Source organism: Orbicella faveolata, unplaced genomic scaffold, assembly GCF_042242905.1.
Source record: "Orbicella faveolata isolate gen_17 unplaced genomic scaffold, um_ofav_v1 contig_25, whole genome shotgun sequence".
In the NCBI taxonomy this organism is placed as follows: Eukaryota; Metazoa; Cnidaria; class Anthozoa; order Scleractinia; family Merulinidae; genus Orbicella; species Orbicella faveolata.
The window spans coordinates 24,559,449-24,585,620 of record NW_028301553.1 but is presented as its reverse complement, the minus strand read 5'-3'; the positions used below and the strand labels follow the sequence as shown (position 1 = coordinate 24,585,620).

The window sequence follows — 26,172 nt, the reverse complement described above, 5'->3', positions numbered from 1 at the left end:
AAGCGGAACAGCTCCTGTATGGGCCACTTTAGCCGAACAGAAATGTTCTCACTTAGCCAGAAACCTAAATTATCAGTTACGAGTTAAGAAAGGCTGATGTTTCTTTCTTTGCTCCGGCGAAGGGTTAGAGCTCGAGATGCCAGCTCATCAAAAATGCCATAGACCAGTCCTTGAACGCTCGCGAAGGGAGAGTTCAGGGAGTGGACTAACATTTTACGGCGTTTAATTTACCTCCACTAATGCACAGCTAAGTGTCTTACTTGCTTGCCAAAACAGCGGACAACAAGTTTTTTTAGAAACTTAAAAATCTGCAGACTTGTTGACATTTTGTTAGGGCCACTGCATTCTCGGCATTGTCTCATTTCAAACACTGGATACGCAGTAGCCAAATGGTTAGTATGCTGGACTCCAAATCAAGCGGTCTGGCTTCGAGTCCCGGCCGGCGCTCTGGTCTTGAGCAAGACACTTGACTCTCACAGTGCCTCTCATCACTTACATGTATAAATGTGTATGGGCGAATTTAATGCTGGGGGTAACCCTACGATGGACTAAGTCGCTCCATGCCACACAAGAGTTGCATGGACCACCGCCGGTCTGACGCAGGCTTTACCTTTACCTTAACCCATGTAAAACAACAATGAAGAAAAACTCACTTTGTATTTGAGATGACTGCATTCGTGAGTAAGAGTGTAAATCCAGTTCAGCACCGCTTAGTAAATTACAACAGAATTCCGATACTATCTAATCTACTATCTTATTCAGTTCATTCTGTAAGATTTGAATCAAATGGGGGTAATCCCCATGCAGCTGGATCAAACTCTTCGAGGGAATTTAGCACTAAGTGAGCCTGCGAACATTTTGCCTTATCTACCCTCTTGTCGGGTACCATGACAACATTCATCCCGGCAGCCCGAGCGGCCGCCACTCCATTTGGCGCGTCTTCAAATACAAGTACGTCATCTGGTGACTTTGGAGGCGTGGCAAACCTCGAGGAAGCTAGTTGAAAGATATCTGGCGCGGGTTTACATCTCTCGAGATGCGGATCGTCGTTTGTCACTGTATGCGACACAAGCTGGAAAAGGTCTTTGTGGTTCGTTATCTTGCTGTCGTAACCCTGTCTTCCTGACCCCGTAGCGACTGCAAACGGTATATTGTGCTTGTGAAGGTGACGCACAAGCTTTTCTACGCCTAAAACAAAAAAAGATTGCGAGTTAAAGGTGAAAAATAATTTTAAAAAAAGGAAGAAAAAAGAGAGAGAGAAAAGTTCGTGCAGTGCGATCGTCTGGGTGACTTTCTATGGAACGATCTGACTTTACTGTGAAACGATCTAAATTGGAACGATCTGACTGCAAGTCATATATATGTTTTCGAGAAACGCGATCGTACCTCTCTACATTACGCGCCGCCATAATTCCGAAATTCAAAATATACTGGTTTTCAAACGAAGGACGCTGTCGAGCTGAAAAGCTGTCAACATAAGTACATTTCGCACCTGATGATGATAGAAACTCTGGTGGCTCTTTAGCTTTGGATGTTAGAATTTGATGAAGTCACATGAAAACGATCTATTAAAAGGACGAGAATTGATCTTTAACCTCCTAAAATATCCATTAGGCACTATGAAGGCAAGAGAAGTATGGTTCTTTACATTTACTTGTTTTCCACGCACATCAATGTTATTGCTAAATCTCACCTTAAAATTTCCACCTTTACTTTAGGAAATGTTGTATTGAACAAACTCAGACTTTGTGCTACAACACAAACTGATTTGCGGTCTATCAGTAGTTACGTATACAGACGAACCTCTAAAAAGCGACCACCCTCTGTTAAGCGGACAGTCCCGAAATTGTTGTCAGTAAAATACTGTAAATAAAACCACTATACATCTCTTAAGCGGCCACGGCCACCTTTTGGCCATCCTGATGAGAGTTGTCTACTTTTAAGCACCCACCCAATATTTAATATCTACATAGTTTGGCTTTGTTTTGGAAAAGGTGATGACAGAGACGAGTCTGAAACAGCAAGTGACCACTGATAAAAACATTCAAATGCAAGTGTATTGTTGTCCTTACATGACTCCACGTTTCCTTAAGGCATGTTTGCATTTGAATAAAACTGACTTTTCTACTAAACCTCATTATAATTCATGACAAACCCATATAGCTGGTTTTCACATGACGTCACTAAAATTCGAACTACAAAACTATTGATCTTCCTGAGATTTTACTTAAATGATGTATAAGAGCAGCTGAAAACTAATATTCACACAAATTTTTGCTCCTAATGAGTTCTTGGTTTTGTGACAAACTACGCTTGAATTTCTAAGCTTTTGCGTGACGCGGCATTTACATGACGGTCTAGAGAGCTGTCATGATGGTTAAAAGAGTGACTTATTTCGGGGAACTTGGCTATCTGAACAGTTCATGTCTTAGAAAAAGTATTATTTTAATGTTTTAGAGTTCCTCGAGGGATAAATTCACGTTTTTGTAGCAAAACTCAGTCACAGATGTTTCTGTTGGTTTCTGGCCGCCATGTTGGTGCCCATACGGATGGGCACCAGCATGGCGTTTCCATACAAATCTCTATAAATTTGGGTAAAAAATTTCTCCGTATATCTCGCGTAAGAAAAATTGCTGTGACCAGAATTTTGGCGAGAGTCTTTGCATATTTACCTTCTTTCATTTCCCAGATTTTGGACTTTATCTATTGACCGGTTTTGATTGTTATTTTGATCTACTTTGAATTGCGTGACACTGAAAACCAGCAATTAAGGTGGCTGAATACAGTTTTTGATACCTGTGTTCATTCACCTTTTTCTCTAAAACTCTTGATCCCTCGGTCACCAAAAATGGCAGCAAGCAAGTTAACAACACAAACTTTGGTTTTTTGATGGTTAGGCTGACGTATGTGTCGTTGCCATGGCAACATGACTAAATATAACCGGGCCTTTAAAATCGGTTTTGTTTATTTATAGAAAATCTACTCATTAGATTTTCTTTATAATTTGCATGCAACAATCTTGTAACGATTCTCACAAGTTAACACCATTTTGCTAATAACTTAACAGAGAGATCTTTAATTATCCCTTGTTGAAGGTTCACCGGAATATCTAGAATTTCCTTTGTTAAAGTTCAATTATTTTCAATACTCCAGTTACTTATTTCCTTAAGTATTTTCGTGCCAAATTTCGTGAAATTCTAATTAGTGGTTTTCGAGTAATAGGCGTATTTCCGAGAGTGCAATTTTCATTCAATAGCAATTTTTTGACTTACTACGCATGCGCTGCATTTAACTGGGTTCTTTTGGTAACAAAGAAAGAGCTGAGAATTGCTGGGTTCTTTGCATCGTTACCTTTTCTAACATATCTTTTTAGTAAAAGACTAACGCCATCAATACACTGGGTTCAATTATAGAGAAAAATAACGCAGATAGTGCTGGTGTTGAGTAAATAAAATGATCACTGTATTGATGGCATGTTTGTTTTTTTGCAATCCTTGTGTGCACGCTGAATTGCATCAGCAAAAGCACACGTAAAAACTGTGTTCGGCCACCTTACGCTGCCATCCTCTATTTTAAGCGGCCATCTCCCATTCCCCTGAGGGTGGCTGCTTAGTCACCTTTGTTTTTGTCTACATGCAAGAGGTTGGCCATTACATTTTATTTGGAAGATGTTGAAATGAAGGTCTCAAATCACTGTGAAACTTAAGTTAATTAAGCATACTTTCAGGAACACAACTTACAGTAAAGCAATAACATTTTGCTTAACCATCCAATATCAATCATTTCGATGGTATCGTAAGTGGCAGAGGCTGACTAGGGTCCTTTAAAAGCAGTTATCCTCAGGGAAATGGGAGATGGCTGCTCAATGGGGGTTCGATTGTTGGTGCCTAATATGTAGATCACTGTAAATTTAATTATTAATAGCATTAGAAATAGGTGATGCAAATTCAACAAAACTTCACCATTATATCTTTCTTAAAAAAATCAATATACCGTATACAATAATCTCACCGGGCAGTAGTAATGCTGAAGGGAACTGCTCCAAAAGCTTGTCTTGTGATATTTTCACAACTTCTTCTGCTGTTAGCGGCAACTGAAGCTCCTCCACCAAGACTTTTGCTGCTTCTAGACTGCCACGCCCCATCATCTTAGATTTTACCGACCAATCAAATGTCTTGCCATAAGGTTCCAGAATTTCTTCAGTCACTCTGGTATAAATAGCTTCAGTATCTAAGATAAAGGTACAACAAAGAATTACAGTATGAATTAGGTACCTACTTACTACATAGTAAAGCTGCAGTTACTGTACTAAGTAATTTTTTCATAAATGCACTGACAATGTGTGGCTCTTTGAAAACATTAGGGCCCATGTCATCCACCGCAAAAATTGCATTGGTGTAGGTAGGCCTGTAGAAATCAATTGCTATAGAGAGTAGCCCAAGGATAATTTTCAGGGAAGGGGTGGCTTGGGATATTCTCTGTGGAAACTTTTTGCCACCCAGTGCATTTCAAAAGATTAAGGCTTCTAAAGAGACACAAATTGATGTCAGTTTCGAGTCAATTTTTAACTTGGAATCTAAGTACTTGAAAGTAATAGAATCTGATATAGTTTGCTCACTCCGGAAAAATTCCTAAAGCCCTAGAATGTATTTATCAATTTCAACTATTAATTAAAACAACTTTGGTTGAAGCCTGTACAGCAGGTGTATTAGGGCACAGGGGAGGGAGAGAAATCAGGGGAAAGTGAGGTGGAGGTTCTTCCCCCTTCCTCTTTTCTCCCAGATTATCTGGCCTCCCATTCTATGTCTGCAACACAGGAGAGGAAGGAAGCAATGCTTCTGTGTTTTCTATGGAGGCAGTTGTATTACCGCAGTTTACATGTATTGTTGACAGAATCATCTTTGCAAGAATGATTGTATATACATGTAAATATCATACCATTCTGTAGTCTCACTGACAAAATCAATTATGACACTAATGTGGTTTCTGCATCTCGATATCAAACTGGCTACATAGTGTAATACATGGTGATTAATATAATAATCCACATGTAACACACTTCGTTATTAATAACCAGTGTGAGACCTAGATTGGTTTCCTCAGATGGAAGACTGGAAATGGAGAAACATGATATTAGTAAGAAAATTTCTGATTTCCATTCAGAATGAATAAAGAGGAAAACCTTCTGAATGGATTTTTCATAAAATTTCTGTTTCATCAGTTGACTGTATATGAAAATTCTCAGACCAGCTGAATAGTAACACCAAAATTTGGCTTTAGTACATTTAAGTCCTTTGGGCAATAATCCAACATTGAAGGTTTCAGATATGAGGGTGTGTTAAGAACAGTTTAAGACCACCTCTGAAGGAAAAAGACGGTGTTGTTACCCTTAACTGCCAGTGTTCCAGTGAGCTTCATCTCGGTAAGCACATAGCAGAGGTATTTAACTGCAGAACGTTGAATGCCAAATACATGTACGCTGTTTGCTTGCAGTTAATTTCACTCATGTTTGCTTGTGGTTAGCTTTTATTTGTCGGGAAGGAAAACATTATATTGCATTTGTCCCTTTCCAAAAAATAAAAGCTAACAGCAAGCAAACTTAAGTGAAGCTCACCCGCAAGCTAACAATGCATTTGACGTTCACCACTCTGCAATATACCCCTCCAATGAAAAACATCAAGACAAAAAACTTGCTGTTTCCCATGGGGCCATTTCCTTTAGCAGAATATAGAGGATAGCCATTTACTGTATTTGCATAGCCATACTTTATTCCCAGCAAATACACAGTGAAAATTATGTTAAAAATGTACTGAATGAGTGGGAAGGCAGGAGAGGAAAATGACCTTAAGGATGGCACACAAGAGGGGAAATGTCTTAAGGCCAAGTCCCTGAAACAAGTCCCTTGAATAATTTACACCAGGGGTCTGGAAGCAGGGGCTAGTCCCTTGTAGTGTTTAACATCAGGGAATTTATTACACAGGAACATATCAAAATCTAGGGGGGAAGGGTACTGGCGAGGGGTACTTGTCCCTTAAATTCAAACCAGTTTGAATCGCAGTGAGCTAAGATTGGCCCCTGCGAAGAGATTTCTCTACTAGAACGGGTATTTTAGACGAAACGACTTGCCCCTGAGACTCACCCGACTAATCGGCTGAAAATCATATTATATTCGATGATTTGTTCAGACCTCAGAAAGATGACCTGAGATTTAAGTCATAAACAGCGATTAAAGCTGGAACTAAGCTACCCTTACCAATCATGAGACCATCCAAGTCGAAAATTACATGAGTACACTTCGATATTGCTTTGTCGGCCATCCTAAAATGTCACTAAAATGCAGAAGACAATCAGGCGTTCAAGAAGCAGCGAGGACCTGGTAAGGAGGAAATATCAGCGTGGCTACCAAGCATTCCAATATGGCGGCCATCAAAAGGGTCGTCTATGCGCGAAAGTTGGAAAAAATCGCCTATTTACCAGCTCTAAAAGTACAAAATGCACTAGCTAGGCAACACCTGGACGAATTAAAAGCCAAAGGAACAAGCAGCGTTGAAAATATCCTGCTCTTCTACGAGCATTCTCCTGTTTTTACCATCGGAATACGAAACAAAAGCATCGACTCGAAAGAGAGGAAGAGATTGGAAGATTTAGGAGCAGAGTTTCATTTTACCAACAGAGGAGGCCTGTTGACATTCCACGGCCCTGGACAATTAGTTTGTTATCCCATTTTAAACCTTGACTGCTTCAAGAAAAGTTTAAGGTGGTATATAACTTCACTGGAAAATACGCTTATTGCGACTTGTAAAGGGTTCGACGTGCAGGCAGCGACTACGTGCGACACCGGAGTCTGGGTAAAGGACAACAAAATTGCAGCGATAGGTGAGTAAATAAAAGAAACATGATAATTGAACAAACCTCCACATTCTATGCTGCTATGGTCCCTAATCTCTCCATCCCTCTCTCCCTCCCCCCCCCCCCCCCCTTCCTCCTCCCTGCAATAGGCCATTTTAGAGCCTGTTTACATGGAGGGAGGGTGCCCCAGCTAACTGGGCTACCCAGCTAGAAATGTTGACACCTAGTCCGCCTTTACATGCAACTCACCTAACCGGGACAGTGAGTGGGCTGTGTGGGCTATCTTTTGAGCGGCCGCTAAGCACAACAAACAAAATGACCGACCAAAGAACCTTTTTGGCGGCAAGTTTAACTTTTTTTATCGCCCATTCCGCTAGCGGCGTCTTTTCCGTGTATAGGACTGTTGTTAATGGTAACTACGAAAAAATTCACCTCGCGCTCCCACTTTTTTGCGGTTTATCTCACCTCGGCTCGCTGGGATAGCCTGGCATGAACTGTTTACATGGTAAAAAGCTATCCCGCCTAGCCGGGTACCCTGGGCAAGTAGACAGGGTGCCCCGGGTAGGCGGGCTGCCTTGTCTAGCATGTAAACGCTTCAATGCGTTTTCTAAAGAAACATATGAGAAGTTGGCCCTCCCAGGGTAATTCGGTTAGCCAGGTAGCCCGGTTAGCCAGGGCACCCTCCCTCCATGTAAACAGGCCCTCACAGTTGTCTGCTTGGTGACCTGGCCTGTGATTGGCAGCGAGGCTGGAGGTGGCCTTGCTTTGCTACAGACCTCTCTGCTTTTGTCATGTAAATGCACCTAGTTAGCATCAGAACAACTTGATTTACACAGCAAAAGCAGTGAGGTCTGTATCCAACAAGGTCAACTCCAACCTCCCAGTCATTCAAAGGCCAGGTCACTAAGCAGACAACTGTAAAATGGTCTATTGACCTAATGATGTTCTGGCCGCACTTTGCTAGATGATTGAAGTGGTAGGGGGAAGGGGAAGTGGGGGTGGGAGGAGTTGGGGAGGGGGGGTGGAGAGGTGCCTGTCGCAAACAGGAGAGGTGTTACTTCCATGGATGGGTGGGTCATTTAATTTTCTCGTTTTTTTTTTTTTTTTCTCAGTCTTCTCATGGGTTGACAGATGCTCTGTGACTGTGTCTTGCTCAGAGTGAACAAAAATCAATTGAAAATCCTTGGGAAAAAGGAAATATTTTAGAATGGGGAAATATCAGGAAAAGGTAAATATCATTTAGTTGATGAAATGGTTCTTTTCTTTGGTATTTACAGGTGTTCATACAAGCCGATGGATTACAACACATGGTATTGCACTGAACTGTAATAATGATCTGAGTTGGTTTGAGCACTTCACACCTTGTGGGATAGAAGGCAAAGGTGTTACGTCACTTTCAAAGGAAACTAATCAAAACATTGAACCGCTAGGTACAATTCCGGCTTTTATAGAGTCATTTCAAAATGTGTTCGATTGTACCGTTGTGTTAGAAGATAGCAAGGATGTCGGAATTAATAGTAGCTTGTAATAACCATTGACCTTGTAGCATGAAAAATTAACTATATTTTATAATTTTGATAGACAGTATTCAATCTAAATTCCGTAAGCTGCAGATGATTCTGGATATTTGTTACCTCTTGAGTGCAGTTTCATAGCTACAGGATGTCATGCCATGCAAATAGGGTTGTTATATAATATATCTATTTATAATATAGATAGGACCCTGCGTGCACTCTGATTGGTCAAGAACCCATGTTTTGTCGGAGTATATAAAACATAGAAAAAGCGTGTTTTATTGTTTTTGGCCACATTGCCTCTATATCATAAAGCAAATGAAGAAGCCTAAGCCATGTATTACATTGTGATAAACCACGACGGGCATTTAAGAACACTCGAGAAATGTAGAAAACAGTCGCCTGCGGTTCGTGTTTTCTACATTTCCCTCGTGTTCTCAAATGCCCGTCGTGGTTTATCACAGTGTAATACACAGCTTAGGCTTCTTCATTTGTTAAAAATACTTGCATGAGGAAGATACAATTAGTTATTGTGTGTAATTGTATATGGCAAATATTTTTGTCGCAACTATCGAAGCCTAAGAGTTTCTTTCTGTTAATTCTTTTCTGTAGCTGCCGTTTCCATTCCTTTTCCAGGCGGAGAGATCGAACAAGGGAGCAAGCAAGCGCGTGAGCGAAGGAGCGCGCCTGGAGTGAGCAAAAAATGGGGGGTTAGTTGGAAGGGGGTGAGCGGGAAGGGGGAGGGTGTGGGGAGAAAAGGAATCGCCTGCGGGCAATCCCAAACATTTAACCGAACTCCGTTCACCCACGAATGGGTAGCAACAGTACAATTTGATTGGTTAGTAGCCCGTTAATCAAAAAGTAACATCAGAAATTTAACAGTTCATGCATAATACGACATTTGGAACACGGCAAGATCAAAATACATATGGTGCATCCCGAGGAAGCGTTCAAATTTTCTGTTCAGGAAACGTTGAAAGACCTTTCGCAAAATGGCGAACACATCGATCTAACCGGAGCAAGAAGCTGCCATTAGAGTCTAGTCCGTGGATAGGATGTCCTTGCAGTCCATTCATCAAATACTTGAGGGAGTGAACGAGAAAATTTCAAGGGAGCGCCCCAAGGGAGTGCGGCATGTTTGGCGGCGTTCGGTAAAATGTCTCGGGTTGATTGCAGGCGTTTCCTTCGCCCGCCTCACCCCCTCCCCCTCCTCCATATTTCTTGCATTCGCTCGCAGTTTCGTTCCCTTCGCGTGCGTGTTTGATCATTGGCTCTGTTCATTCCGCTCCAACGGGTCATTGCATTATCACGGTGGGATGGTTTGTGGTAACCTGCGATCAGGGGTTCTTGTTTTGGCTAAATGCTTGCCCAAAAATTTAAAAGAAACGCCTCATCGCAGGTTAGGTTTGTGGGTGTTACTGACCCGGAGAGCTATGTCGGCTGAGTCTTGCTCTCCTGGTGGGATTAGCCATGCTGAACTGGACTGACAAACAAACGGAGTGAAAGACTGAAAGTCTTGAAAGAGCAAATTAATCGGCACAGTACTCGACAAAGAATCGGCTGTTTGGCATACGCATCTGCAACCTCGATTCCAGGTTCTCTCTCGTCATTGTTTTTTTTGTTTGTTTGTTTTCTTTTTTCCTCCTGCTATATTTTTCCGTTTAATATTCGAAGGTTTACTGTCCCAAATGATTTCCCAAAGTCTCTTATTGTTGGTACCGAAATGAGTTCGTCAGCATCGGTTTGACTGTAAGAGAAGAATACTCCTAACGAAAGTATTGGCTCTTTTGGCCATTTCAAACCAAAGGGAGAGTCCTGGTTATTTTTCCGCTGCCCTAACCACATTGCTTTAGTTTTAGCCGTATTAATTTCTAACCCAGAGCAGTGTTTCAAAACAAGCCGGCGACCGCCGGAGTTCCGCAGGCTACTTGATTATATATCGCTGGTTTCTCTGGCTTCAGCTTGTTAAAAAGAAAGCTTTAAGCATCCAATCCTTTTGCTTTGCTAAAACGATTCTCTCACATCAGAAAACTACCAAATGGCTGACCATGTTCGAAATCGCCCTATAATGCAAAGCAAACCCTTGAGTATTGAGTACGTCATGTATGCCTACGTATGGTGTCTCCTCTAGTTGATTTTACCAGACCTCCTGGGATGAGGGGCCTTGCGGCCCATAACTTGTCACAACCGCCTTCTCTTCCAGCTCCAGACGCCTACTTCAAAACATTTTGAAACCCTTGGCAGAGTGAGAAATACACTCTTTAAGAAAGCTGAGGAGTTAGTTAACTGATTCCTTGTCACAGACAAAACTAGTGGTGTCATCTGCATACTGCACTTCTTTTATTTTACGATTGCTAACTTGGATGCCTTCACCAATAGAGGCATTATTATTATCATTATCATCATCATCATCATCATCATCATCATTATCATTATCATTATCATTATCATTATTATTATTTTATAAAACTCTTGCATTTTGCGTGCATGTACTAGTAGACCGCTAAAACGTTTTGGTGTAGCATTCTTCGTCGGTAAATGTGACTTCCGGCGAACTCCAATAAAGCAGGTAGTTTTTAGCTATTGCCCGGAGATCGAAGCGTACTAGATTTGTCATAGCAACGATCAAAACACTATGCAACCCCTCCTGACCAACAGATTTGTCTATGACCCAGATTCTGGGTAGTCACGTGACCAGCCGCAACCAGGGTTTCTCTCCTCACCGACAAGGGAAGCAAAGGGCAGATAGCCTGAGATCGAGGCTGAATCAGCCGTACGAAATGAAAACAAGGCAAAACGACAGAGAATTTGACATTGAAGCATTCAGACCAGCCGACATGCATAATTCCATACAAGTAAGGAAAAATGGAAAGACAGCTGAACATGATGTCAGAGAGTGTCTAAAACAGACTTCGAATAGAGAATGAATTTGTTTAACAAAGTGAGAGAAGAGTGCATAGCATCGAAAAGCTGGAATAGAGGACTAATAGTAGTAGCTTCTCAAGAGGGTTGAGATAAAGGAGTGTTCAAATTCGAGGGCCTGACATTTTTCTACGAGTCGTAAGCAAGATCTCTTACAGAGTGTTGATAAGTGGGGCTAAGAAGGGTGTCGACAACATCCTGAAGGAGGAACTGTTCTATCTCATGACGTAATACAGTCGAACCCCTATTAAGCGGCCACCTATTAAACTGCCACCCCTATTAGGCGGCCAGTAATCAAAGTCCCGATGAGGTTTTTTCTATTGTTTTTACCTCTATTAAGCGGCCAGCCCCTTTCACGCGTTATGTTATGTAGGGAATTCTGGGAAATAAAGATGGCCGTTTGAGACTAGCTCGTGGGTTATTTTATCGCAGACTTCGGTCTTGTCATAGACCTTTTAAATACAAAATTGGCGACGAGGATAGTCGTTTCGCCTGCGCCAGTGTAAAATAGGCTGCTGTCTATGGCCTTGTGGACCCATTTGATGAAAATACCGATAAAGTTGCCCATTATGCCGGACTCTACGAAGCCTTCATGGTAGTAAATGAGACTGCCGAAGAAAGACATGTACAGGTACATGTGTTCCTAGCAGTGGTTGGACCACAAACTTACAAGTTGTAAAGAATCTTTGTGACCCAGAGAACCCGAAAACTTAATCGTATCCGGATCTGTAGAAAATTCTGCAAGCACACTACGAACCGGCCCCAATAGTCATTGCTAGAGTGCAAAACAGTCGTATTTTTTGCGAACGCGAGCGACGGTCAATATTCAAACGAAAGGTCTGGAGTGAGTGTAAAAACGGCGAGGGAGAATAGGGAGAGACGCTACGGGTGTGTGAGGCTCGCGCGCTTCGCACGCAAGGATCGCGCTTACGGCTGTTCGCGCCTTCCGAAAACGTCCGAAAACTACTGTTTTGCAGTCTAAGTCATTGCCGAAAGGCAAATTCTAATTTTGTGGTACAATTGAAGAAATTGGCCTCCACCTGCAGTTTTGGTGCCTTTTTAGACGAAGCTCTTCGCGATAGACGTGTGTCTGGATTCCATTCCAAAATATCAAGAACGCAGCGCCATCTGTTGGCGGTGAGAGAGCTGACCTTCACGGCTGCACACAAACGGTGCATTGCAGATGAGTTGGCAAAGAAAGCTAACAAAGGACACATGGAAGAATCTGTAACAGTAGAAACTAACAAAATCCAGGACCTAAATCTGATGGATGTAGAGGTACTTGGAATGCCAATTCTAAACGATGTGAAGGGCGTGGTAGCAAAGCGCATGGTTTTGATGTTTGCAAATTCAAAACTGCAATCTGTTATCGTTGTTAGCAAAAAGACCATAGTCGTCCAGTATGCCAGGCCCGATTGCCGGAAAGGTATTTTCAAAGAAGGCCCAACAATTCTAGAGGCACGAGCGTAAACAGTTGTGAGCTTAATTCACAACAAGGAGGTGATGATTCCAGTTTCTAGAGTTAGTTATATCAAAAACAAGTCGACAGCTTACATATCAAGGCTAATTAGGTGTATACACAAGCAGTGACATAACATGATGTAATCAAACTGATCAAAGAGTGCTGCAATTCTTTCTTAAATTAAAATCCTCCTATGAATCTGACCTTGGGCAAGACTTGGTCTTTGACTTGGTCTTATTTAACAATAAAGAAATTCTTATTGATCAAAAGACTTTCTTTTACAAATCGTGGTTTCAAAAAGGGATTTCCGGATACACGACCTCCTCACGAAGAATGGCACCTTTCTTTCGCATGGTGATTTTATCCACAAGTATGATTAAAAATGCAATTTCCTACAGTATTTTCAAGTAGTTTCAGCAATACCCCGGCGACTTGTTGAAAAAGCAAAGGAAAACCTGGATGCCAAATTTACTTTTTCACCAGAAATTAGTTTTTTCCAGCTATCACCTTCAATAAATGTGAACCTTCTGAAAATGAAAAGTAAAGATTACTATTGGTTTTTTCAAAACAAATTAGATGCAGAACTTAAGGCGCCTGGAAACTGGACTCGTGATTTGCAGACTAGTGATACAGAATTTAATGTCTACTTCAAAAACCTAAAAGGTATCTACAAAGAAAATAAACTAAGAGAATTCTACTTTAAATTTCTACACAGAATCACTGTAACGAAAAAGGAATTATGTCTGTATGGTATAGAATGCAACAGTGCATGCGTGTACTGTCAGGAGTCTGACTCGATAAGCCACTCATTCATCCATTGTCGACGATCAAAAAAAATTTTTCTCGGAAGTAATTAAGTGGTTTGATATGGAAAATTACACCTCCTACTCACTTACAGCAATTGAATTACTCTTTGGGAAATTATCAAATGAACCTGATCCCGTTTCATCCCAGAAGATGTTGAAAAAGCTTAACTATGTCCTGTTTGCTAAATACTATATTTATAACAATAAGCTTAGTTCAAAACAAGAAAGCTTGAACGAATTTACTAGGAAACTGGAATTCAAGTATCATTTAGAAGGATTGTAAGTCAACATACAAGTGTAATTATGCCTCGAAATGTACAGAAAAGGGAATTGTAAGTTAAAAAAAAAAAAAACGTTTTATGATCTGCACAGTATTCGCTGTAAAAAAAAGTAATGATAGCTTATTTTCACCGACTAGACGTCGTATGTATGTAAAGCAGTATAACGTAGTTTAATGTAGTCTATTTGAAATGTAGTGTAAGTTGTGTAAAGTAGTGTAATTTGGTTAAGTAAATTATATTGTAATATAGTGCTATGTGTTTGAAATAAAGTGTTAAAAAAAAAAAAAAAAAAAAAAAAGACTGATCAAAGAGAAAGATCTAACTCTCTAGAGGCTTTGATCCCCCATAAATACTAGGCTTTATGTTCTTGATTTATAAGCTGTCGACTTGTTTTTGATCTAACTACATGACTATGGTTCTGAAATAGAGCCGAAATATTGTAATAACAACCTTTTTGTATTGTAATACACCAAAACTTATTCGGGTGAAAAGGTTTTCATTTTTAGAAAGATTTCTGTACCGCAGTGAAATGTTATTCCAATGATGAAAAAGTGCCTGATCTAATTGTAGTGCAAGGCAAACGCCCAGCGTTATTTGGGAGGGATTGGTTAAGGAAGCAAGATAGGGCTAGATTGGAAGAACATTTTCAAAGTAACCTGCAGAACAAGCGGATTAGCGGGCTCTAACGCGATACACCAGCGCGCGCGCGAAGCGCTAAAACGAGCGCGAAGCGCGAGACGAGAAAAATCTCTCCTCGCACTTCGCGCTCATTCTCGCGCTTCGCGCGCATGCTCGTGTATCGCTCTAGAGCCCGCTAATCCGCCTGTTCTGCAGGCTATTTCAAAGTGACAGAACATTCAGGGAACAGGTATTCTGTCCCAAGTCGGAGATGTTTCCTCCTGAATAGCGCTCTGCACTAATGACGTCATGAAATTTCAGACCCCCCTCGAGACTCAGACAATCAAAGACCCAAATCCTGAGTAATCCTAAGGGAAAATTTGTGAATGGCAAGCAGTTTGCTTCAATCTTTAACGGTTTTAACCGAGGACGACGACGTTCCTGGTTCTAAATTTGACAGAGATCCACAGGAATACACTGTTGACCAGCTAAAACGGTGGTTAAAGTGCAGGGGCTTAAAACTGAGCGGTAAACGCGATGAACTTGTGAAACGTGTGAGCGACTGCATAAAGTGTGGGAATCACCACACGCTCGATGCAAGCATTGACAATGGTAAATGGTTCGCTGCCAAGGTTCTTAAAGAAAGTCCGCAGATACAAGCGACTGGAAGCTCGATTTCGCTGCCATTTATTCCGTCGACCGGCTGGCGGGACTTTCCATCTCATTGCATTCCTTCTCTCTTTAACTACGGCCACGTGTATTACTACGCGTTAGAATCGCTTGCAAATGATCTAGCAGACATCGACGACGGACTGGGACATATGACCGATAAGCCAATGAAAAATGGAAGGAAGTACGTGGATTCAGGCTTTGTACACGATGTGATGGACACGCAGAACGCCGATCACTATTTTGTGAGAGCGCATGTTTGGCCTTCGATGAGAACAGAGCTACCGCACAATGTTGTTGTGATTATATCCGTGACCAGTGGCGCTGTTCTTCACGCCTCATGTGAACCTTGCCGGGCTTCGTCTTTGGGACGTTGTAGTCATGTTGTAGCGGTTTTATTTTATGTACTTGACTACGTTCAGAAACACGGAACGGTTTTAACAAAACCATGCACAAGCACTGTATGGAGTAACACTTTGGAATGGAGGGCACTATATCTGTATTGTTTATTTTGAGAATAACTGGTACATGTATGATGGGCTGCAAGAATCTACAAGGAAGGGCTCTGGAATCCAGGTTTCTCCAGCTATGTTTCATGAGCCAGTGGGATTTTCGTTAAGCTTTTTAGTATATTGTAGTTAGGTAAATGGAAAAATATGATCCCAAATGTTCCTTTTCATGAACTCAAACCATAATGGAATATTAAGCTATTCCATGATGACTGTACATAAGAAAAAAAACTTAGAATTCCCCATGAGCTTACAGTATTTCTTTTTGGGTCTACTGTAAATTAGGTAAAAAAGCATGTGTACTAGTACTACCAACTCGCTATGTTTGTTTAGTTTTGAAATCTTTAACTGCAATACTTGTGCATTATCAGCAGAAGAGTAATGTAACGATTTTTCTAACTAAAGGAAAGATAAGTACTATAGACTAAGAACTGTGTTCTTAAAACTCTTTGAGTGCCAAGAGTGACCAACATACAAGTTCTTCTCACAGTATGATACTTAATCCAAAGAGATGCTGATGAGAATTTATAAAATGATTACCCATTACGGCTAATACCATAAAAAATGTATGTACATCAGTAAGGAGAATTTATATGTGGATATTTGGGCTTTAATGGTTAAAATGTATGAGGATTGCTGTTAACACATATTTTTGCTTTGTTCCTGGGCTGCCCTTCATATTTTAGCATCTATTTTCAATTTGATAATTGTTCAGTGGCAGCATGTTGATGTTCTGTTGGTGGGGACAGGGCTTGGTGAGGAACATTGTTTGATGAAAAGGGTAAATGGTGATTGTAAATTTTGTTGTTCTTAATTTCCTCTATATTTAAGTAGCACAGTCATGGTACTTACCTTATAAGACAAGAATGGTAGATTTAAATTAAATCATGGCACAAAAATTTAAGAATTTTGAATTGAGAGAGGTCTATTACATTATTATTGCTGTACACCCACATCTTACGAGTTGTGAAATTTAATTTTCCATATGGATTTTTTTTATAGAGCGTTGTTCTATTAGTATCTTTTGTATATAGATGAAAAGAGCATTGACAAGTATCTTGTAAATTCAGATAAATAAGTACTGTATACTGAACACAACTTTTATTTTTCAAAATGTTGTTTGTATAAAAAATATAATTTAATGTCAAATTGAATGGATTGTTAATTGTCTGCCACCCTTTTCAATTGTATTGAGAATAATGATATATTGTTTTGTGTCCCTTACAAATAGGAATTTGATTTTTCATTAAATTAAGGCTTCTTGTCTAAGAAAAAAATGTCTAAACCACATGTAATACAACTGAGACATCAGCATATTACTATTAACTGGTGAGTTTTTTTTGAGTTCTTTTGAATAAATACAAAGCCTGCAATTTTTTTCCACTACATTATAATGCTTCTATCTGCTTACCGGTCAGCAGCCTCTTTTGCAAAAGAATTATCACAAGGAGAAAATGTGTTGTTTCAGAAAGTATCAAATTAACCTCCAATGAAAAGTTTTGTTTGCTTTGCTCCCCAACCACCCACCCATGTCTCTTGGGGAGCCACAGTAGCATCATGGTTTGATGTGCCTGTCTACTGATTGTGCGGTCCATGTTCAAGCCCTGGTTGGGGACATTGTATTGTTCTCTTGGGCAGGACACTCGACTCTTACAGTGCCTCTCCCCTTGTATATGATGCAGGTCAAAATGAAATTCAGGTTAAAATGAAATTCCTTTGTCTCTTAACCCTAATTATTCATGGATAATGAATAATTAGGGTTAGAAGACCGAGAAAATTGAGAATCAAACTAGGTTAGAATCATTTTAACCTGAATATTATTCCTGTTTAGCATCATACATTCCACGGGGAGGGTATGGATATTCTTTGAACTTTCTTACTATAACTTTTTCAAGATTTATAAAAATAAATGCTCAATATACAGTCATCAGTGCTCAATACAGAGTGAGTTTAATCTTGTGGTCTTGCACTAGTACAAATTTCAATCAGTCTTCACACAACTACTCTGTATTAAAACTCTATTTACAAAGGGTGTTCTGAAAATTGACAAGGCATGAAGCAACTACTACCATTTGAGTTGCAAGAGGGGCCAGAGACAAAGGAATTTTCCGACCAACAAGTTTGAACTGCTTAAGGCGTTCATTAAAACGTTCTACATGAATCCTAGCCTTAGCAATACGACGCGTCTCCAGTTCCTCTGCAGCACTAAGAGTTTTTCTTCCTTTCAGAAATGATGGAATTTTTAATTCCACTTGGAGTGGATTTAGGAGCTCCCGCACAGTAAAACCCCGATCAGCCAATACTAAATCATATGGTTTCAGGTGTTTCATAAGCCCACTTTCTTTGAAGATTGCAACATCATCAATATCCCTTTCAAACAAATCTGACACAAAGCATGCTCCGCCATTGGGAGTTACAGCAATGAGACACTTAAATGTGTTTGTGTGCTTGTATGAAGAGAAAGTGTTCCCTTGCCTAGCAAAATTCCTGGAGCATTCTACTCTAAACTCAGTACAGTCAACAATACATCGCATTTTCCTCATGGTTTTGAAAACTTTGGGGAGGAACCTGCTGAGTTGGGCTCTCTGAGGAAACATGAAGTGTTGCATGTCTCTAAACGTTACATACATCAGCTGAAGAAAGGTGGTGAAAATTTTGCGTACATAGGATGGATCAATTTTTCTTTCTGGTGTACTGAGAAGAGCTGCTAGAGTCTTGAGAGTAAATCCTCTCCTAAGTCTCAGAAGGCAAATAAAAAGCTTCTCCCTTGATGAAAAATCACTTCTTGGGCCAGTTCTTGCATTTTCCGTTGCAGGGCAATCTTTACTAGTCCAATAGTTTATGGTCTCCAAAGGACAAACGTCGTCTAGAAAATTATGCAAAATCTCAAACTGTGGAGGTGAGAGGCCAATGAAGTGTTTCATAAGACTTGCATCTCGCACGATGTTTTCGTAAGATAGAGTACTTACTATTGTGGGAGCCTGAGGTTTCCTCGTGGCAACATCATTCTTCAAAATCATAGTCTCGACCTTTGCGGATAACTCGTATTTAGAATACAAGGTCTGAGAGCCTTGATCAGAAACCAGCTTTCCTGTAGAGTGCTCATACACATGTGGCGTCGCATTACATTCTTCATTCGTTAGAGATTCGTTGAGTTTGTTTAGGATGGCATCGACCGTCGATCCAGATTCTAGTGACTCGCGATCGACAGTCGGTATACAGTAGTCCAGTAATTGTTCGCCACAGTTTTTGTTGTGTAACTTTTCTTTCTTTGTGACTGGTTCCGCTCTTGATCTCGGAGCTTTTTTCTTTGGAGCACATGCTCGACTCGCTTGTGCTCGTGTTAGATTCGCTTTCAGCGGATCAGGAAATTCAGCCGTGGGACCTTTTTCTCCGGGCCAGTGAAGAGCACAAATATAAGTATTTCTGGTAATATTTTTCTCTGTAAATAATTCCCGAGAACAAGCTACTAGCCAACGCGTGCACTTAGCGATGTCTTGCGACGGTTTTGGGAACGGTATGAAGACTTTCTTACCCGATGCTTGTAACTCTTTGAGAGATTTTGTCCATTTGTCGCGATACCTCGAGTCTGTTTTACACTCACCCCAACAGCAGTGTTTGGTAGAAACCATTTTTTGTCCCTCTAATTATTAACTCCATGATTTCACCAAATTTTCTTCATTTTTGTTTCACTCTTGCAGCCCTCGCACATACATTCGCCTTTTGGCAGATCGAAATGTTTGTCTGAGTCTGTGCGGGGGGTCTCATGGGATCTCATGTGACAAAATCTATTTTTAGTAATAGTGCAAGACGCTATTGAGTACCTTGCTCGATAAGCACTTGGCAAAAGTTTGTTCAGTAAGAAGCTCACCTAAAACCAAATAATGAAAGAAGAACCTATCTTCCTGGTGATCTTGTGAATACAACGTCCGTACATAGCTTTAATTAATCAAAGTTAGTTAATAGGTATTAACATTCCACTGTATTAGTTTTATTGAGATTTTTTTTTTTTTTTTTTTTCATATCCCATTGTATTATTATTAATATTCAGAGTTTTAAAGTCGGCGTGATATCTAACGATTTTTATCGACTTAACTAAGTGTAGATGTAGATGTAGATGTAATCTAGGCTCCTTGATTCTTAAATCAGTAGTTAAGCCAGTATTTTAGAAAGATAGACCTGTGCCTGCCTCACTTGTTTCACAAGTTGAAAAGGAGTATGACAAGCTCGTACAGGTCGATATATTGTATCCCGCATCTCACAGTAGTTGGGCTAGTCCAGTAGTTCATGTTACCAAGGCTGATGGGTCTATCCACGGGTGTGTGGAGACTATAAAGCACTGAATGAACGCATTGATGATAGATGCAAATTTTGCCTGATGTACAAGATATCTTTGCCATACTGTCTCAGTATGGTTCTACCCCGGATACCTTGTTTGTTATAGATCTATCTGGTGCCTTCAATCAATTATTTCTTGATGATGAATCATCAGAGTTACTGACGCTCAATACACGCAAAGGTTTGTTTAGGTCAAAACGTGTATGTTTCGGTATGAAGACAGTAACTGCTCAATTCCAGAGAGTCGTAAATGCCATTTTGTCTGGGATTAAAAGGGTGATGGTGCGTGTTGATGACATACTGTTTGCTAGCTACATCTGGTAGAGTGTCTGTACACTTGGACATCCTTAGACAAGTATTTAGGAGGCAAGTCTAAGTAGGCCTAAGTGTCAGTTTTTGAAAGACAAGATAAAGTGTATAGGACACATTTTGAGCAAGCAAGGGGTAAGTCCTGTGAACAGTAAGCTTGAGGCCATACAGCAAGAACCAGGGCCTGCAATTGAGTCTCGCAAATGAGATCTTTTCTTAGCACGATAAATTACTACTCAAAGTTTATTCCTGAGCTACTCAGTAACAAGACTAAATGGTTTTGGAGTGTTGTGAAGCAGCCTTTACTCAAATGATTAGGTGTTAGTCCACCATGATCCCAGTAAACCCATAACATTTAGGTGGCTTACTACAGTTTTGATGGATTATCACAGCCCAACTTCTAGCTCTTTTGAAAAATGTCCCAAGACGTTTTTGCTTTCTCTTTGTACTGTTTGCTTAAGTCTTTTACCATTCTATAAAATGACGTTTTTCTCAAAATCTAACTGTATGAATTTTAGGAAGAAGAAACTGGCTCTGGTTAAACAGTCATGCAAAGCAAAATAAAAATCTGTAAGGTAGACTTTTCGCAAAGTAAGAAAATGTGAAATTTTGCCTATTTCACAAAATAGCTCAAAATTTGTCTTACAGAGTTTTTCTAAATTTTGGCTCTATTCACCCCTGCAAATCAACTGTGAAAATTTCAGCATGGGTTGTACAGTAGGTTTTCGAGCAATCCTCGATCAAAGACTGGCTTTTATAACCTTGGACGGGAATTGAACTGCGCATGCCTTTTATTTAAGCGCCCGCTTATTTGACGCCATGTGTCGCGTGCGAGAAAGAAACACCTGCTTGAAACCAGTTTTAAACTATCGCTACGTGTACCAAAGTTTTTAAATTAATTAACGTGTTTCAAGTGCAGAAGTTGTTTACATTTTTTCTTAGGGTTACTTAAAAACTCGAGCAGTCGCTAAAAACTATCCGCTTTCGAAGTCAAAACTCTTATAGGGAGTGGCACTAAAGTATGTATGTATGTCTGCCTGCCTGCCTGTCTGCCCGCCTGCCCCCCTGCCCGCCTGCCTGCCCGCTGGCCCGCCCGCCCGCCTACTTGCCTGCCTGCCTGCCTCCCTCCCTTAGTCGTTGGAAGAAAGACCCTGGTTGCGGCTGGTTAAGTGACCACCCAGAATGTGGGTGGTAAAAATATCTGTTGGGCGGGAGGGGTGGCATAGTGTTTTGATTGTTGTTGTGACAAACTTTGTGGGTTTCAAAAACTCGAGCAGTCGCTAAAAACTATCCGCTTTATCTAGGTTCGAAGTCAAATTTTGCCGATGAAGAAGAATGCCACATTATTCCTACCGTCCCCCAAACATAGAAGACTTTCGTTACAAAGAAATTCGGCAGGCGAAAGGAGCACAAACTTTTCGATGGTTAGCACATGTACAACGTCACCTACCGAATCGAAGTGGAACCAGCTGATCAGTTTCTTGAATCTTTGAGTTCGGAGGTAATTTATTTTCTTCTTTGTGCGGTATTTTGGATGTTAAAAGGCCGAGTATTCTGACTTGCATTTGATTTTATACAACAATTGCAATGTAATCGATTTACAGTTTTGTTGACAAAAGCCCGCGCTTATATTTCATCTGCATCAGGTTTATGTAAGTTTATATTTAGACAGATGTTTAAACACAGTTCCTTGGCATAGATAAGAATACATTTTGCGAAATGGTAAACGAAACATCTTTGGTCACCTACAGCGAACAATGTGCCGTGAGGTTAATTCAGGCAACATGAAACAGCGAAACAGTTTTACTTCTTCAGTTATTAATTCGACCGGCTGAAATTGAAATCAGAGTGCTACTTCAATATACTGGGTGTAGATAAATATATTTCTCTTGACCTGTGTGAAGCTTAGAATAAGACTGGAGAATTTCAAAGGTGCATTTGCCCGTGTGTGATTTAATGTGGTGACCCGCAACCGGCTTCTTTCTCCCAAAGACCAAGGGAGGCAGAGGAGAGCAAGCCTGGGAACGAGGTTGGACTTCTGGTAGGCAATCGTAGCGCGCGCTACTACGGAGTCTCAGAAAACGGTACAGGACCCTCGATTATCCGGACTATTTCGTCTGGTCCCAACGAGTCCGGATAATCGAGGTTCGACTGTAGTAAGCCACCTTAATTGTTGATGCTGGCCCACATGCAGGGCTTCTGATAGGTCACGGAAAAAAAGTAAAATTTCAGGGGATTTTTAGAGACCCATTTTAGCGGAAAAAACGGCCGATTTCGTGGGAATTTCGTGGGAATTTATGGGGAAAATTTCGACGATAAAAAAGCGGCATATTTCGTGGGAATTTTCTGGGCAAATTTCGTTGGAAAACGACCCGTTATGCCCTGATTTGACGAACGTTTTCAAAGAAAAAAGACGGCAATTTTGCCCTTTTTTTTTTTTTGCGCTTCGCTATTCGTTTGACCACGAGGTTCTTTTTAACAGGGATTATTATTTGCTCTTTGAACAACAATGCGCTCGAGAAATTCGCCAATGGCAAAGCTTTTTACATCGTGGCCACTGCCCAGTTTTTCGCATTATTAATCTAAGGACGTCTGGTAGTTTTGGGCTGTTAGTCACTCGATGCAGTGATGAAGCTTCAAGAAAAATTTGCGAGTTTACGGCAAGTGAACAGCTCCAACAGCCAAGATAAGTTTCAGACAGAGGACAGAGGACAGATTTTGTGAGGAATGTGTCAATACGCCAGGAGCAATACACAAAGCACTCTAAAGCACTTCCTCTACTGGAACCTACTGTTCTGACCTTGTACTCCTAAACCATGGCAAAGAATCCATGTGGACTTTGCTGAAGTTACTTGCCATTGTTTATAGCACTCGAAATGATTGGAGGTTTTCCCCATGACCTCCACTACTGCAACTGCTACCATCAATGTCCTTAGAGCCGTATTTGCTAGATAGTACGCTGGACAAAACTGTTCCGGATTGAAGTTTTACCACAAAAAATTAAAACAAGCAAAGCGATACAAATAATGTTGTGATTGTCTCAAACCTTATTAAATTTCACACATGGAAAGTTATTTTCATGCAAATCATGCAAAGAAGACTTGCGTTACAGCGTATATAAATTTCCGGCGTGAATCATAAAAGAACGAAAAATTGGGCGATATCTCAGAAAGAATAGTTATGGTTTACATCGACATCGTAGTGTTAGACCAGTGTTGTTGTGCGAAGAACATCGTTAGGGTTTGCAGATCATTTTTTCTTGAATTTGACGAGGAAGGAGGAAAGAGTAATAATCCATGTAAACAAAACTATAATCCTGCGGTGATACATCAATGGTTTGGATAATCAAAGTTTCAAGTTGTGATGCTTTCTGACTGAAGCCACATGGCAAACCACACAAAGTTATTTCAAGCTGTTATGTAAGAGAATACGAGAAAATGGCAAGCTCCTGGTGGATGAGCTCAAAAACAGGTTCGGAAACTTTCCTAAAAGCACAAATAGCAGTTTCTGAGGTTCTCGGCCAGCAACGCTTTAACACAGCAGTATCTCGTGCAATTGTGACCTGTACCAAGCGCGAGCTAAAGGCAGCCATCTTCAAAACATGCGAAGATCGATCTAGTGGCAAGAACAGTTTAAAGACTTAAAGAAGATCAGTTTCTGAAGACAGTATCGTATTTCAGTGGCCAAATAAGTTTTAAGTCTCTCTCATGCTTTTTTGTCAAAATCTTGACAAAAAAAACACCAGCACGTAAAGAGTTACTTCAACACTCCAAATGTGACCCTTCTTTCTCAGAAATCACGTGATTTTGCATACTTTTGTGACTCATTCACCAAATTTGGAAAATTTGTAACGCAAGCCTTTCTCGCGTGATCCATATAAAACTAAGTTTCCATGTGCGGAATTTAGTGAAGTTTAAGACAATCGTCAAATTATTTGAGTCACTTTGCTTGTTTCATTTTTTGCTGTAAAATGTCGATCCAGAACAATTTTGTCCAGCGTACTTAGTGATAATGGTCTTCAGTTTGTGTCTGAAGAGTACCGGACATTTTTAAGAATGAACAAGATCAAACCCACCCTAGTTCCTCCCTACCACCCTGCTAGCAATGGTTTGGCAGAGTAACATTTGCGGACATTCAAAGGTGTGTGTAAAGCCTAAGTCTGTGCAACATAGAGTTGCTCATATTCTATTCCGATACAGAAATCTTCCACTTCAGGTAAGACTCCAGCAGAGTTGTCTCTAAAAAGGGAGCCTCGAACATTTCTTTCCCTGGTCAAACCTAGCCTGCGAGCAGGCTCTCATTCGTTGCGGCAGGAGCAAAGTCGAAGAGCAAAGTTGTGAGAAATGCGTCAGTAAGCGAAGCAAGCTGGTGTCTTTCTCACCGGCTCGCCGACTGTTGCTTCGTTCGTCGACGGCTTTGCTCGTGCCAACAACAACGAGAACCAGCTCGCAGCTAGGATAAGCTAGGACAGGCAAACCAAGTTTACACGTTCTCTGTCGACCGGAATGCCTTGCGAGCGTTTGTTTGTTTGTTTTTTGTATTCTGTCACGGTCGCTGAACAAAGCGTCAGAAAAATTGCAAGGATTTGGGTCATTAGGTGGAATGAAATATAATTTACTGGTAAAAACTGATGTGAGATGTTTGCTGTAGTCGCCGTTTGGCTTAGAACCACTGTAGTTTGAAATTTCCGGTTCGAGCGAGATGACACATGTCAGCTACAAGTTCCCGCCGCCCTACTCGTCATGCAGAGACTTGAAACAATTCCATGCAACATTTTTTTTTTATTTGCTTTTAGAAGGATAAATACATAATGTACAGTACTTACTATGCGTAGCACACTGTCTTTAGTCATGATGTAGAATAAGAGTAGCGATTATTGTTTTTATTAGTTTTTTCGTTGATGATTTCATACCGCGCTTCAGAATCCCTACAGAGTTTTAATCGACAACCGGTCACGTACGGATACTAAATCGCTTTCAGTTCGCATTTTTTGCAATAAAAGGTTTTCTTTCCAGGAGTAATAAAACGCGGCAGAGAAAGTACTTTTCATAGAAATAAATTTCAAGAAATCTCACCCAAGTTAACCTCAAATTGAATGAATCCACAAGCGATGCGACAGTCTTCTGAAGGTTAGCAATGCGAAGGAAAATTCAATTCACTGTCACTTAATTACTGCAGCAAACGTGCGTTGGTGGACAACGTGGATGATTTTATGAACACTTCTATGCTGGATAGTGTGTGATCTGTATATAGCGTTTTCCACCCGTTAGACAATACGGCCTGGAGTTCTTTCTAAAATTAAACCTGGTATTATCAGTGCTTAAATGAGCGTAACGCACCGTAACAAAATCGTCGAACATAAGCTTAACCTAAAGTGATCAAGTCGTTTAAAAATGACAAAAGCGCCGTATTTAGCATAACCTAGCGTTACACAATTTTCTAACATAGCGTAATTTAACAGCAAAGTCACTTCTATAAGGCTAATGCCAGCGCAACGAATCAAATCCCTTACAATGTGAAACTTAGTGCGAAAAAAATCGCCATTTTTCTGTCTCTTTCGTCGGTTAGAACGGCACAGTGCATAAGCAAAGGCAACAGTGCATAAAATAGTACTAACATGTCTCTAACAATTCATGTAATGTAGCGATGTACTTCTTTGCCAGTCTTAGAGTTTGGATTCTTGACAGCCTGTCTCCGGGCTCTCTCTCGGAAAAGTAATCTGGTATTACGCTGCGAAGCACGTTAAACGCCCCCTTCAGACGCGTCTGCCTTTTACGTTCTCTTTCTCGATTCTTTTCTCTTCGATTAGTCAATGGCATTCCTGAGGATCGGTTACCTTTGGAATACAGGTTGTTCATAGTTTGCTCGGTCTCGTGTTGAAATTGCTCCACACTT

The 26,172-nt window shown here is 40.6% G+C and overlaps 3 protein-coding genes and 1 pseudogene across 4 annotated transcripts; 2 read left to right on the top strand and 2 right to left on the bottom strand.

Moving 5' to 3' along the window:
• Positions 1-638: 638 nt before the first annotated feature.
• Positions 639-6,343, bottom strand: LOC110058116 (pseudouridine-5'-phosphatase-like). Its single transcript, XM_020764707.2, has 3 exons — positions 6,254-6,343; positions 4,012-4,230; positions 639-1,188 (listed from the first exon to the last, which is right to left on the bottom strand). Exons 1-3 carry the CDS (start codon positions 6,315-6,317, stop codon positions 764-766), a joined length of 708 nt encoding a protein of 235 aa, XP_020620366.2. The 5' UTR covers positions 6,318-6,343; the 3' UTR covers positions 639-763.
• A 32-nt stretch (positions 6,344-6,375) lies between these two features.
• Positions 6,376-11,694, top strand: LOC110058115 (octanoyl-[acyl-carrier-protein]:protein N-octanoyltransferase LIPT2, mitochondrial-like). 2 transcript variants are annotated; one of them, XM_020764704.2, is made up of 3 exons: positions 6,376-6,876; positions 8,127-8,279; positions 8,976-11,694. In XM_020764704.2, exons 1-3 carry the CDS (start codon positions 6,417-6,419, stop codon positions 9,215-9,217), a joined length of 855 nt encoding a protein of 284 aa, XP_020620363.1. In that variant the 5' UTR covers positions 6,376-6,416; the 3' UTR covers positions 9,218-11,694. The 2 variants fall into 2 exon arrangements, with proteins under 2 accessions (XP_020620363.1, XP_020620364.1); XM_020764705.2 differs by lacking the exon at positions 8,976-11,694 and having other exon boundaries at positions 6,378-6,876; positions 8,127-8,639.
• On the top strand, positions 11,030-14,132 carry LOC110057988 (uncharacterized; annotated as a pseudogene).
• Positions 14,133-17,549: 3,417 nt separating this feature from the next.
• Positions 17,550-19,483, bottom strand: LOC149109590 (uncharacterized). Its single transcript, XM_089294750.1, has one exon. The coding sequence runs from the start codon at positions 19,260-19,262 to the stop codon at positions 17,649-17,651; it is 1,614 nt and encodes a 537-aa protein (XP_089150876.1). The 5' UTR covers positions 19,263-19,483; the 3' UTR covers positions 17,550-17,648.
• Positions 19,484-26,172: the final 6,689 nt, after the last annotated feature.